General features: G+C 43.9%; 1 protein-coding gene across 1 annotated transcript; it reads left to right on the top strand.

The window, feature by feature from the left end:
• Positions 1 to 7,661: 7,661 nt before the first annotated feature.
• On the top strand, positions 7,662 to 9,629 carry LOC142767771 (uncharacterized). The gene is made up of 2 exons (XM_075870009.1): positions 7,662 to 8,100; positions 8,536 to 9,629. Exons 1-2 carry the CDS (start codon positions 7,948 to 7,950, stop codon positions 9,604 to 9,606), a joined length of 1,224 nt encoding a protein of 407 aa, XP_075726124.1. The 5' UTR covers positions 7,662 to 7,947; the 3' UTR covers positions 9,607 to 9,629.
• The last annotated feature ends 2,577 nt before the right edge of the window (positions 9,630 to 12,206 follow it).

Below are 12,206 nucleotides of genomic sequence, written 5' to 3'. Positions count from 1 at the left end.
AGCGGGCAGCTGATTAATAGTGCCTCGTATACAACCTAATGACACAGAGTCTGCCAGTACGAGACCCTCGTTAAATGAAATAAGGGAAAAAGTGTATACCCTAGGGCTCGTTTTTCCGTGTTCTCACACAATATTAATCAGATATGACAGTAATGAGAAGGAATGTACAGGGGAAGTTATTAGAAACAATATAATGTAAATAGGAAGACAAGTTGATAAAAAATTAAACAGCCGTGAGCAGGAATCAAACCCATGACCTTTGAATAACGCGTTCGATGCTCTAACCCCTGAGCTACCACAGCGGCCTTCCCTGCATCCACTTTTTTGGGTTTTTATGTGAATTTAGAAGTAGGAGTGACAGTCAGCGCCATCTATAGGCCAAGCGACGAGTGTGAACCACTCTTTTATAGACATGTTTGGCGTCACGTAGCACGTGAGCTTATTACGTGCGGGCAGCTGATTAATAGTCCCTCGTATACAAACTAATGACACCAAGTCTGCCAGTACGAGACCCTCGTTAAAAGAAGTAAGGGGAAGAAGTGTATACCAAAGGGCTCGTTTTTCCTTATTTTGGCACAATAATAATGAGATCTAACAGACAGTAATGCCAAGGAAGGTACAGGAGAAGTTATTAGAACCAATGGAATGTAAATAGGAAGAAAGAAATGTGGATGAAAAAATAACCCGCCATGAGCAGGAATCGAACCTACGACCTTCGAATAATGCGTTCGATGCTCTAACCACTGAGATACCACAGCAGCCTTCCCGTTATCCACTTTTTTGGGTTTATATGTGAATTTAGAAGTAGGAGTGACAGTCAGCGCCATCTATAATATAAGCGACGAGTGTGAACCACTCTTTTATGCGTATGTTTGCTGTCACGTAGCACGTGAACTTATTACGAGCGGGAAGCTGATTAATAGTCCGTCGTATACGAACTAATGACACCAAGTCTGCCAGTACGACACCCTCGTTAAAAGAAATAAGGGAAAGAAGTGTATACGAAAGGGATCGTTTTTTCTTGTTTTGACACATAATAATGCGATCTAACAGATAGCAATGCCAAGGAATGTACACGAGAAGTTATTAGAACCGATGGAATGTAAATAAGAAGAAAGAATTGTGGATGAAAAAATAACCAGCCGTGAGCAGGAATCGAACCTACGACCTTCGAATAACGCGTTGGATGCTCTAACCACTGAGCTACCACAGCAGCCTTCTCTTTTTCCACTTTTTTGGGTTTAAATGTGAATTTAGAAGTAGGAGTGACAGTCAGCGCCATCTATAATATAAGCGACGAGTGTGAACCACTCTTTTATGCGTATGTTTGCTGTCACGTAGCACGTGAACTTATTACGAGCGGGAAGCTGATTAATAGTCCCTCGTATACGAACTAATGACACCTAGTCTGCCAGTACGAGACCCTCGTTAAATGAAATAAGGGAAAGAAGTGTCTAAGTAAGGGCTCGTTTTTCCGTGTTTTGACACCATAGTAATGAGAACTAACAGACAGTAATGCCAAAGAATGTACAGGGGAAGTTATTACAACCAATGGAATGTAAATAAGAAGAAAGAAAAGTGAATGAAAGAATAACCAGCCGTGAGCAGAAATTGAACCTACGACCTTCGAATAACGTGTTCGATGCTGTAACCACTGAGCTAACACAGCGGCCTTCCCTCAATTCACTTTTTTTGGGTTTATATGTAAATTTAGAAGTAGGAGTGATAGTCAGCGCCATCTATATGCCAAGCGACGAGTGTGAACCACCCTTTTATGCGCATGTTTGGCGTCATGTAGCACGTGAACTTATTACGAGCGGGCAGCTGATTAATAGTCTCTCGTATACAACCTAATGACACCAAGTCTCCCAGTACGAGACCCTCGTTAAATGAAATAAGAGAAAGAAGTGTATACCTAAGGGCTCATTTTTCCATGTTTTGACACAATATTATTGAGATCTAACAGACAGTAATGCCAAAGAATGTACACGGGAAGTTATTAGAAATATTGGAATGTAAATAAGAAGAAAAGTGGATGAAAAAAATAACCAGCCGTGAGCAGGAAACAAACCTACGACCTTCGAATAACGCGTTCGATGCTCTAACCAGTGAGCTACCGCAGCAGCCAACCCTTTTATTCACTTTATTGGGTTTATATGTGAATTTAGAAGTAGGAGTGACAGTCAGCGCCATCTATGAGCCAGGCGACGAGTGTGAACCAATCTTTTATGCGCATTTTTGTCGTCACGTAGCACATGAGCTTATTACGAGCGGGCAGCTCATCAATAGTACCTCGTATACAACCTAATGACACCAAGTCTGCCAGTACGAGACCCTCGTTAAATGGAATAAGGGAAAGAAGTGTATATTGAAGGGCTCGTTTTCCCGTGTTTTGACACAATATAATGAGATCTAACAGACGGTAATGCCAAGGAATGTACAGAGGAAGTTACCAATAGAATGCAAATAAGAAGAAAAGTGGATGAGAAATTAAACAGCCGTGAACAGTAATCGAACCTACGACCTTCAAATAACGCGTTCGATGCTATAACCACTGAGCTACCACAGCGCCCTTCCCTCCATCCACTTATGTGAATTTAGAAGTAGGAGTGACAGTCAGCACCATCTATAAGCCAAGCGATGAGTGTAAACTACTCTTTTATGCGCATGTTTGGCGTCACGTAGCACGTGAATTTATTACGAACGGGCAGCTGATCAATAGTCCGTCGTATACAACCTAATGACACCAAGTCTGCCAGTACGAGACCCTCGTTAAATGAAATTAGGAAAAGAAGTGTATACCTAAGGGCTCGTTTTTCCGTGTTTTGACACAATAATAATGAGATATAGCAGTAATGCCAAGCAATGTACAGGGTAAGTTATTAGAACCATTGGAATGTAAATAAGAAGAAACAAAAGTGGATGAAAAAATAACCAGCCGTGAGCAGGAATCGAACCTCCGACCTTCGAATAACGCGTTCGATGCTCTAACCACTGAGCTACCACAGCAACCTTCCCTTTATCCACTTTTTTGTGTTTATATGTGAATTAAGAAGTAGAAGTGAAAGTCAGCGCCATCTATAGGCAAGCGACGAGTGTGAACCACTCTTTTATGCGCTTGTTTGGCGTCACGTAGCACGTGAACTTATTACGAGCGGGCAGCTGATTAATAGTCCCTCGTATACAACCTAATGACACAGAGTTTGCCAGTACGAGACCCTCGTTAAAGGAAATAAGGGAAAGAAGTGTATACCAAAGGGCTCGTTTTTCTTTGTTTTGGCACAATAATAGTGAGATCTAACAGACAGTAATGCCAAGGAATGTACAGGAGAAGATATTAGAACCAATGGAATGTAAATAAGAAGAAAGAAATGTGGATGAAAAATAACCAGCCGTTAGCAGGAATCGAACCTACGACCTTCGAATAACGCGTTGGATGCTCTAACCACTGAGCTACCACTGCGGCCTTCCCTCATTCCACTTTTTTGGGTTTATATGTGAATTTAGAAGTAGGAATGACAGTCAGCGCCATCTATAAGGCAAGCGACGAGTGTGAACCACTCTTTTATGCGCTTGTTAGGCGTCACGTAGCACCTGAACTTATTACGAGCGGGCAGCTGATTAATAGTCCCTCGTATACAACCTAATGACATCAAGTCTGCCAGTACGAGACCCTCGTTAAAAGAAGTAAGAGGAAGAAGTGTATACCAAAGGGCTCGTTTTTCCTTGTTTTGGCACAATAATAATGAGATCTAACAGACAGTAATGCCAAGGAATGTACAGGGGAAGGTATTAGAACAAACGGAATGTAAATAAAAAGAAAGAAAAGTTGATGAAAAAATAACCAGCCGTGAGCAGGAATCGAACCTACGACCTTAGAATAACGCATTGGATGCTCTAACCGCTGAGCTACCACAGCAGCCTTCCCGTTATCCACTTTTTTGGGTTTATATGTGCATTTAGAAGTAGAAGTGACAGTCAGCGCCATCTATAAGGGATGGGACGTTTGTGAACCTTTAACTTATGCGCATGTTTGGCGTCACGTAGCACGTGACCTTATTCGGAGCGGGCAGCTGATTAATAGTCCCTCGTATACAACCTAATGACGCCAAGTCTGCCAGTACGAGACCCTCGTTAAATGAAATAAGGGAAAGAAGTCTATACCTAAGGGCTCGTTTTTTCGTGTTTTGACACAATATGAATGAGAACTAACAGACAGTAATGCCAAAGATTGTACAGAGGAAGTTATTAGAAACAATGGAGTGTAAATGAGAAGAAGGAAAAGTGAATGAAAGAATAACCAGCCGTGAGCAGGAATCGAACCGACGACCTTCGAATAACGCGTTCGATGCTCTAACCACTGAGATACCACAGCAGCCTTCCCGTTATCCACTTTTTTGGGTTTATATGTGAATTTAGAAGTAGGAGTGACAGTCACCGCCATCTATAAGCCAAGCGACGAGTGTAAATCACTCTTTTATGCGCATGTTTGGCGTCACGTAGCACGTGAACTTATTACGAGCGGGCAGCTGATTAATAGTCCCTCGTATACAACCTAATGACGCCTAGTCTACCAGTACGAGACCCTCGTTAAATGAAATAAGGGAAAGAAGTGTCTACGTAAGGGCTCGTTTTTCCGTGTTTTGACACCATAGTAATGAGAACTAACAGACAGTAATGCCAAAGAATGTACAGGGGAAGTTATTACAACCAATGGAATGTAAATAAGAAGAAAGAAAAGTGAATGAAAGAATAACCAGCCGTGAGCAGGAATCAAACCTACGACCTTCGAATAACGCGTTGGATGCTCTAACCACTGAGCTACCACAGCAGCCTTCTCTTTTTCCAATTTTTGGGTTTAAATGTGAATTTAGAAGTAGGAGTGACAGTCAGCGCCATCTATAAGCCAAGCGACGAGTGTAAGCCACTCTTTTATGCGCATGTTTCGCGTCACGTAGCACCTGAACATATTACGAGCGGGCAGCTGATTAATAGTGCCTCGTATACAACCTAATGACACAGAGTCTGCCAGTACGAGACCCTCGTTAAATGAAATAAGGGAAAAAGTGTATACCCTAGGGCTCGTTTTTCCGTGTTCTCACACAATATTAATCAGATATGACAGTAATGAGAAGGAATGTACAGGGGAAGTTATTAGAAACAATATAATGTAAATAGGAAGACAAGTTGATAAAAAATTAAACAGCCGTGAGCAGTAATCAAACCCACGACCTTTGAATAACGTGTTCGATGCTCTAACCCCTGAGCTACCACAGCGGCCTTCCCTGCATCCACTTTTTTGGGTTTTTATGTGAATTTAGAAGTAGGAGTGACAGTCAGCGCCATCTATAGGCCAAGCGACGAGTGTGAACCACTCTTTTATAGACATGTTTGGCGTCACGTAGCACGTGAGCTTATTACGTGCGGGCAGCTGATTAATAGTCCCTCGTATACAAACTAATGACACCAAGTCTGCCAGTACGAGACCCTCGTTAAAAGAAGTAAGGGGAAGAAGTGTATACCAAAGGGCTCGTTTTTCCTTATTTTGGCACAATAATAATGAGATCTAACAGACAGTAATGCCAAGGAAGGTACAGGAGAAGTTATTAGAACCAATGGAATGTAAATAGGAAGAAAGAAATGTGGATGAAAAAATAACCCGCCATGAGCAGGAATCGAACCTACGACCTTCGAATAATGCGTTCGATGCTCTAACCACTGAGATACCACAGCAGCCTTCCCGTTATCCACTTTTTTGGGTTTATATGTGAATTTAGAAGTAGGAGTGACAGTCAGCGCCATCTATAATATAAGCGACGAGTGTGAACCACTCTTTTATGCGTATGTTTGCTGTCACGTAGCACGTGAACTTATTACGAGCGGGAAGCTGATTAATAGTCCGTCGTATACGAACTAATGACACCAAGTCTGCCAGTACGACACCCTCGTTAAAAGAAATAAGGGAAAGAAGTGTATACGAAAGGGATCGTTTTTTCTTGTTTTGACACATAATAATGCGATCTAACAGATAGCAATGCCAAGGAATGTACACGAGAAGTTATTAGAACCGATGGAATGTAAATAAGAAGAAAGAAATGTGGATGAAAAAATAACCAGCCGTGAGCAGGAACCGAACCTACGACCTTCGAATAACGCGTTGGATGCTCTAACCACTGAGCTACCACAGCAGCCTTCTCTTTTTCCACTTTTTTGGGTTTAAATGTGAATTTAGAAGTAGGAGTGACAGTCAGCGCCATCTATAATATAAGCGACGAGTGTGAACCACTCTTTTATGCGTATGTTTGCTGTCACGTAGCACGTGAACTTATTACGAGCGGGAAGCTGATTAATAGTCCCTCGTATACGAACTAATGACACCTAGTCTGCCAGTACGAGACCCTCGTTAAATGAAATAAGGGAAAGAAGTGTCTAAGTAAGGGCTCGTTTTTCCGTGTTTTGACACCATAGTAATGAGAACTAACAGACAGTAATGCCAAAGAATGTACAGGGGAAGTTATTACAACCAATGGAATGTAAATAAGAAGAAAGAAAAGTGAATGAAAGAATAACCAGCCGTGAGCAGGAATCAAACCTACGACCTTCGAATAACGCGTTTGATGCTCTAACCACTGAGCTACCACAGCAGCCTTCTCTTTTTCCACTTTTTTGGGTTTAAATGTGAATTTAGATGTAGGAGTGACAGTCAGCGCCATCTATAAGCCAAGCGACGAGTGTAAGCCACTCTTTTATGCGCATGTTTCGCGTCACGTAGCACGTGAACTTATTACGAGCGGGCAGCTGATTAATAGTCCCTCGTATACAACCTAATGACACCAAGTCTGCCAGTACGAGACCCTCGGTAAAAGAAATAAGGGAAAAAAGTGTATACCGTAGGGCTCGTTTTTCCTAGTTTTGACACAATATTAATGAGATCTAACAGACAGTAATGTCAAGGAATGTACAGGGCAAGTTATTAGAAACAATAGAATGTAAATAAGAAGAAAAGTGGATAAAAAAAGTAAACAGCCGTGAACAGAAATCGAACCTACGACCTTCGAATAACGCGTTCGATGCTCCAACCACTAAGCTACCACAGCGGCCTTCCCTCCGTCCACTTTTTGGGGTTTATATGTGAATTTAGAAGTAGGAGTGATAGTCAGCGCCATCTATAAGCCAAGCGACGAGTGTGAGTCACACTTTTAAGCGCATGTTTGGCGTCATGTAGCCCCTTAACTTATTACGAGCGGGCAGCTGAATAATATTCCCTCGTATACAAACTAATGACACCAAGTCTGCCAGTACGAGACCCTCGTTAAAAGAAGTAAGGGGAAGAAGTGTATAGCAAAGGGCTCGTTTTTCCTTGTTTTGGCACAATAATAATGAGATCTAACAGACAGTAATGCCAAGGAAGGTACAGGAGAAGTTATTAGAACCAATGGAATGTAAATAGGAAGAAAGAAATGTGGATGAAAAAATAACCCATGAGCAGGAATCGAACCTACGACCTTCGAATAACGCATTGGATGCTCTAACCGCTGAGCTACCACAGCAGCCTTCCCTCCATACACTTTTTTAGGGTTATATGTGAATTTAGAAGTAGAAGTGACAGTCAGCGCCATCTATAAGGGAAGGGACGTTTGTGAACCACTCACTTATGCGCATGTTTGGCGTCACGTAGCACGTGACGTTATTCGGAGCGGGCAGCTGATTAATAGTCCCTCGTATACAACCGTCACCCCCGGAAACTCTTTTCAGGCCTGCGCCCAGCAATCTGACGTCATTTCTGGCCGGCCGACTCTCGGGGAAGCCGCAGCGGCAGCGAGCGCAGCGTGGGCGGCGGTGGTGACGGTTCGGAGGCGTGGTGTTGACGGTGTTTCGCGTTTGTTGCTTTCCGTTGTTGTTTTGCGGCAATTTCGTTTCCGTGCGTGATGCTGGAGTGATGCGACAATGCCGAATAAGTGTTGTGTACCCGGATGCACTGGCAACTACAAAACAGGAAAGAAGATACAAGTGTTTTCCTTCCCTAAAGACGCCGACGCTCTCAAACAATGGCTACGCGCCATTCCTAGGAAGGACTTCGTGCCGACTTCGTGCACTAAGGTAAGAATTTGAGATGCTCCTGTTCTTAGCTTGTCGTTGCTTGTTCGGGTAGAAATCACCTATGATGGGAAATACTTGAGCGTGTGACCGCCGGGCCTCGCGAAGCGCTGACGCCAGCACTTGATGAGAATCGCCCAGAAAGGCACGTTCGCAGCAAGGATGGTCAGCTGCGCTTTGTTCACTAACAGTGCCGTGGTGTCGTCCATTCTTGCAAGCTCTATGTGGAAGCGCTTCGTGGAGTGCGGTGACATCACGCTCCCGTGTTTCCTTTCATGTTGCTTGTACCGGTTAGCGCAGCGCTTTTATTTAGATGCTTGCGAAACGTAGGTAGACTTTGTTTTAGCTACACGGACTGTAAACACGGTCATGCAAACGGGAGCGCATTTTTTTCTTTTGAGAAGTGGCGTCTCAGACGTTCTTGAAACGTTTGTGCAGGTGTGCGCGGATCATTTCGACGCTTCATGCATCGAGAAGACGACATCGTACACGGATCCAAGGACAGGGAGAGTTATTGAAGTTGCACTCACAGTACCACGGTTGCGTCCTGGATCTGTCCCAACGGTATTTTTCGGCTGTCCGTCCTACCTATCAGTACGAGACCAGAGCACGAGAGAAACCCCTGACGCCAAGAGGAGCCGACAAGAAGCCTCCCAACTCGCCCGTGCTGTAGAAGAGTCGCTGGCGTCATATGAAGCGGAGCAAGAACGTGACCGGTTTTCGTCCCTCGAAGAACTAAGGGCTCGCCTGCAAGGGGTGTCAGTGTCTCCGAAGTGGACTGTGATTCATAAAGAAGAGTGTTCCATGTTTTTGAACATTATCGACTATCGTGAATCTTGTTTGAATGCGTCATTGACCGTGTTTGCAAACCTTGAAGTCTTTGCCTGCTATCGAGGTTCACCAATCAAGAACCTTGGTAGCGCTGTTGTACCAGACTCAGTTCAAAAAGTAAGTTCCTTGTTGGAAATTTTGAACAACCTGTCGATGCTGTCTGAGGAGCGCTGCACTTATCGCCACCTGGCTCAGGCAATACATTCCCTTCTGGACAAATTGGAAGCCAGCATTGATGAAGGCAAGAAAGAGACGGTGAACATTATGAAGGAGCAGCTACTACTTCTTTCTGCAAAGCGCATTCAGTATAGCGCCCAGGTGATGGTCTTTGCATGCATCTTGCGTACAATGTCACCACATGCCTACAAGTTCCTGAGAAGCACAGGTGCACTAACTTTGCCCCACCCAGCACTATTAGAAATGTGTGCTCGTCTATTCAAATGTGCCCACAAGTTGATTCTTCTGACGACACTTTCCTTCACTATGTGTCTCAGAGATTCAAACATCTGCAGGCACATGAACAATCTGTTTTGTTTTGAGTTTTATGTGGCAAGATATTGTGTTTTGTACTTTTGGCATATTTTCAGCATTAAGGGCAACATCTTGTGTTGCCTGTCGTCTGCCTGGACCGAGAACAATGCGCACTGTGATATTTGTACAGACGGCGTCTGGCTGTGATAAATAAATATGCATTATTCCATTCACGATATTCATTATTTCTTGATACCTTGATAAGTTCCCCAACCGCGGTGGCTCAGTGGCTAAGGCGTAGCGCTGCTGAGCACTAGGGCGCGGTTTCGATACCCGGCTGCGGCGGCCGCATTTCTGATGGAGGCGAAAAGCAAAAACGCCCGTGTGTACGAGATTTCGGCACACAAGAAAGATTCCCAGGTAGTAAAACTTGATCCTGAGCCCTCCCCTACGGCGCGCTTCATCGCCTGCGTTGCGTCGGCGCGTTAAACCATACAATCAATCGATACCTTGATAAATCGTGCGGACATGGTGTCAAGGCACCTCGCCCGAGTCGGTAGGCGTGAAGGGCGCTCGCGGCAAGCGCTCGCGGCTGGCGCAGCCACCAAGCGAAGGGCGGCCGGCCGGCCGGCGCTATGTGACGTCGCCGACGTCACGTCACGTGACGCGCAGGCCTGAAAAGCTTCCGGGGGTGATGATACAACCTAATGACGCCAAGTCTGCCAGTACGAGACCCTCGTTAAATGAAATAAGGGAAAGAAGTCTATACCTAAGGGCTCATTTTTTGTGTTTTGACACCATATGAATGAGAACTAACAGACAGTAATGCCAAAGATTGTACAGAGGAAGTTATTAGAACCAATGGAGTGTAAATAAGCAGAAAGAAAAGTGAATGAAAGAATAACCAGCCGTGAGCAGGAATCGAACCTACGACCTTCGAATAATGCGTTCGATGCTCTAACCACTGAGATACCACAGCAGCCTTCCCGTTATCCACTTTTTGGGTTTATATGTGAATTTAGAAGTAGGAGTGACAGTCAGCGCCATCTATAATATAAGCGACGAGTGTGAACCACTCTTTTATGCGCATGTTTGCTGTCACGTAGCACGTGAACTTATTACGAGCGAGAAGCTGATTAATAGTCCCTCGTATACGAACTAATGACACCAAGTCTGCCAGTACGACACCCTCGTTAAAAGAAATAAGGGAAAGAAGTGTATACGAAAGGGATCGTTTTTTCTTGTTTTGACACATAATAATGAGATCTAACAGATAGCAATGCCAAGGAATGTACACGAGAAGTTATTAGAACCAATGGAATGTAAATAAGAAGAAAGAAATGTGGATGAAAAAATAACCAGCCGTGAGCAGGAATCGAACCTACGACATTCGAATAACGCGTTCGTTGCTCCAACCACTGAGCTACCACAGCGGCCTTCCCTGCATCCACTTTTTTGGGATTATATGTGAATTTAGAAGTACGAGTAACAGTCAGCGCCATTTATAAGCCAGCGACGAGTGTGAACCACTCTTTAATGCGCATGTTTGGCGACACGTAGCACGTGACCTTATTCGGAGCGGGCAGCTGATTAATCGTCCCTCGTATACAACCTAATGACACCAAGTCTGCCAGTACGAGACCCTCGGTAAAAGAAATAAGGGAAAAAAGTGTATACCGTAGGGCTCGTTTTTCCTAGTTTTGACACAATATTAAAGAGATCTAACAGACAGTAATGTCAAGGAATGTACAGGGAAAGTTATTAGAAACAATAGAATGTAAATAGGAAGAAAAGTGGATAAAAAAAGTAAACAGCCGTGAACAGAAATCGAACCTACGACCTTCGAATAACGCGTTCGATGCTCCAACCACTGAGCTACCACAGCGGCCTTCCCTCCGTCCACTTTTTGGGGTTTGTATGTGAATTTAGAAGTAGGAGTGATAGTCAGTGCCATCTGTAAGCCAAGCGACGAGTGTGAGTCACACTTTTAAGCGCATGTTTGGCGCCATGTAGCCCCTGAACTTATTACGAGCGGGCAGCTGAATAATAGTCCCTCGTATACAACATAATGACACCAAGTCTGCCAGTACGAGACCCTCGTTAAATGAAATAAGGAAAAGAAGTGTATACCTAAGGGCTCGTTTTTCCGTGTTTTGACACAATATTAATGAGATATGACAGTAATGCCAAGGAATGTACAGGGCAAGTTATTAGAAACAATAGAATGTCAATAAGAAAAAAAATTGGATGAAAAATTTAACAGCCGTGAGCAGAAATCGAACATACGACCTTCGAATAACGCGTTCGATGCTCCAACCACTGAGCTACCACAGTGGCCTTCCCTGCATCCACTTTTTTGGGTTGAAATGTGAATTTAGAAGTAGGAGTGACAGTCAGCGCCTTCTATAAGCCAAGCGACGAGTGTGAACCACTCTTTTATGCGCATGTTTGGCGTCACGTAGCAAGTGAACTTATTACGAGCGGGCAGCTGAATAATAGTCTCTCGTATACAACCTAATGACGCCAAGTCTTCCAGTACGAGACCCTCGTTAAATGAAATAAGGAAAAGAAGTGTATACCTAAGGGCTCGTTTTTCCGTGTTCTCACACAATATTAATGAGATATGACAGTAATGAGAAGGAATGTACAGGGGAAGTTATTAGAAACAATATATTGTAAATAGGAAGAAAAGTTGATAAAAAATTAAACAGCCGTGAGCAGGAATCAAACCCACGACCTTTGAATAACGCGTTCGATGCTCTAACCCCTGAGCTACCACAGCGGCCTTCCCTGCATCCACGTTTTTG

Source organism: Rhipicephalus microplus, chromosome 1 (assembly GCF_043290135.1).
Source record: "Rhipicephalus microplus isolate Deutch F79 chromosome 1, USDA_Rmic, whole genome shotgun sequence".
NCBI classification, from domain to species: Eukaryota; Metazoa; Arthropoda; class Arachnida; order Ixodida; family Ixodidae; genus Rhipicephalus; species Rhipicephalus microplus.
This window is presented reverse-complemented; position numbering and strand designations above follow the sequence as displayed.

Excerpts from the sequence above, each read along its gene's own strand:
- LOC142767771 (XM_075870009.1), top strand. The coding sequence starts at position 7,948 with ATGCCGAATAAGTGTTGTGTACCCGGATGCACTGGCAACTACAAAACA. Across the intron at positions 8,101-8,535 it reads TGCCGACTTCGTGCACTAAG|GTGTGCGCGGATCATTTCGA; the intron begins GTAAGAATTTGA and ends ACGTTTGTGCAG.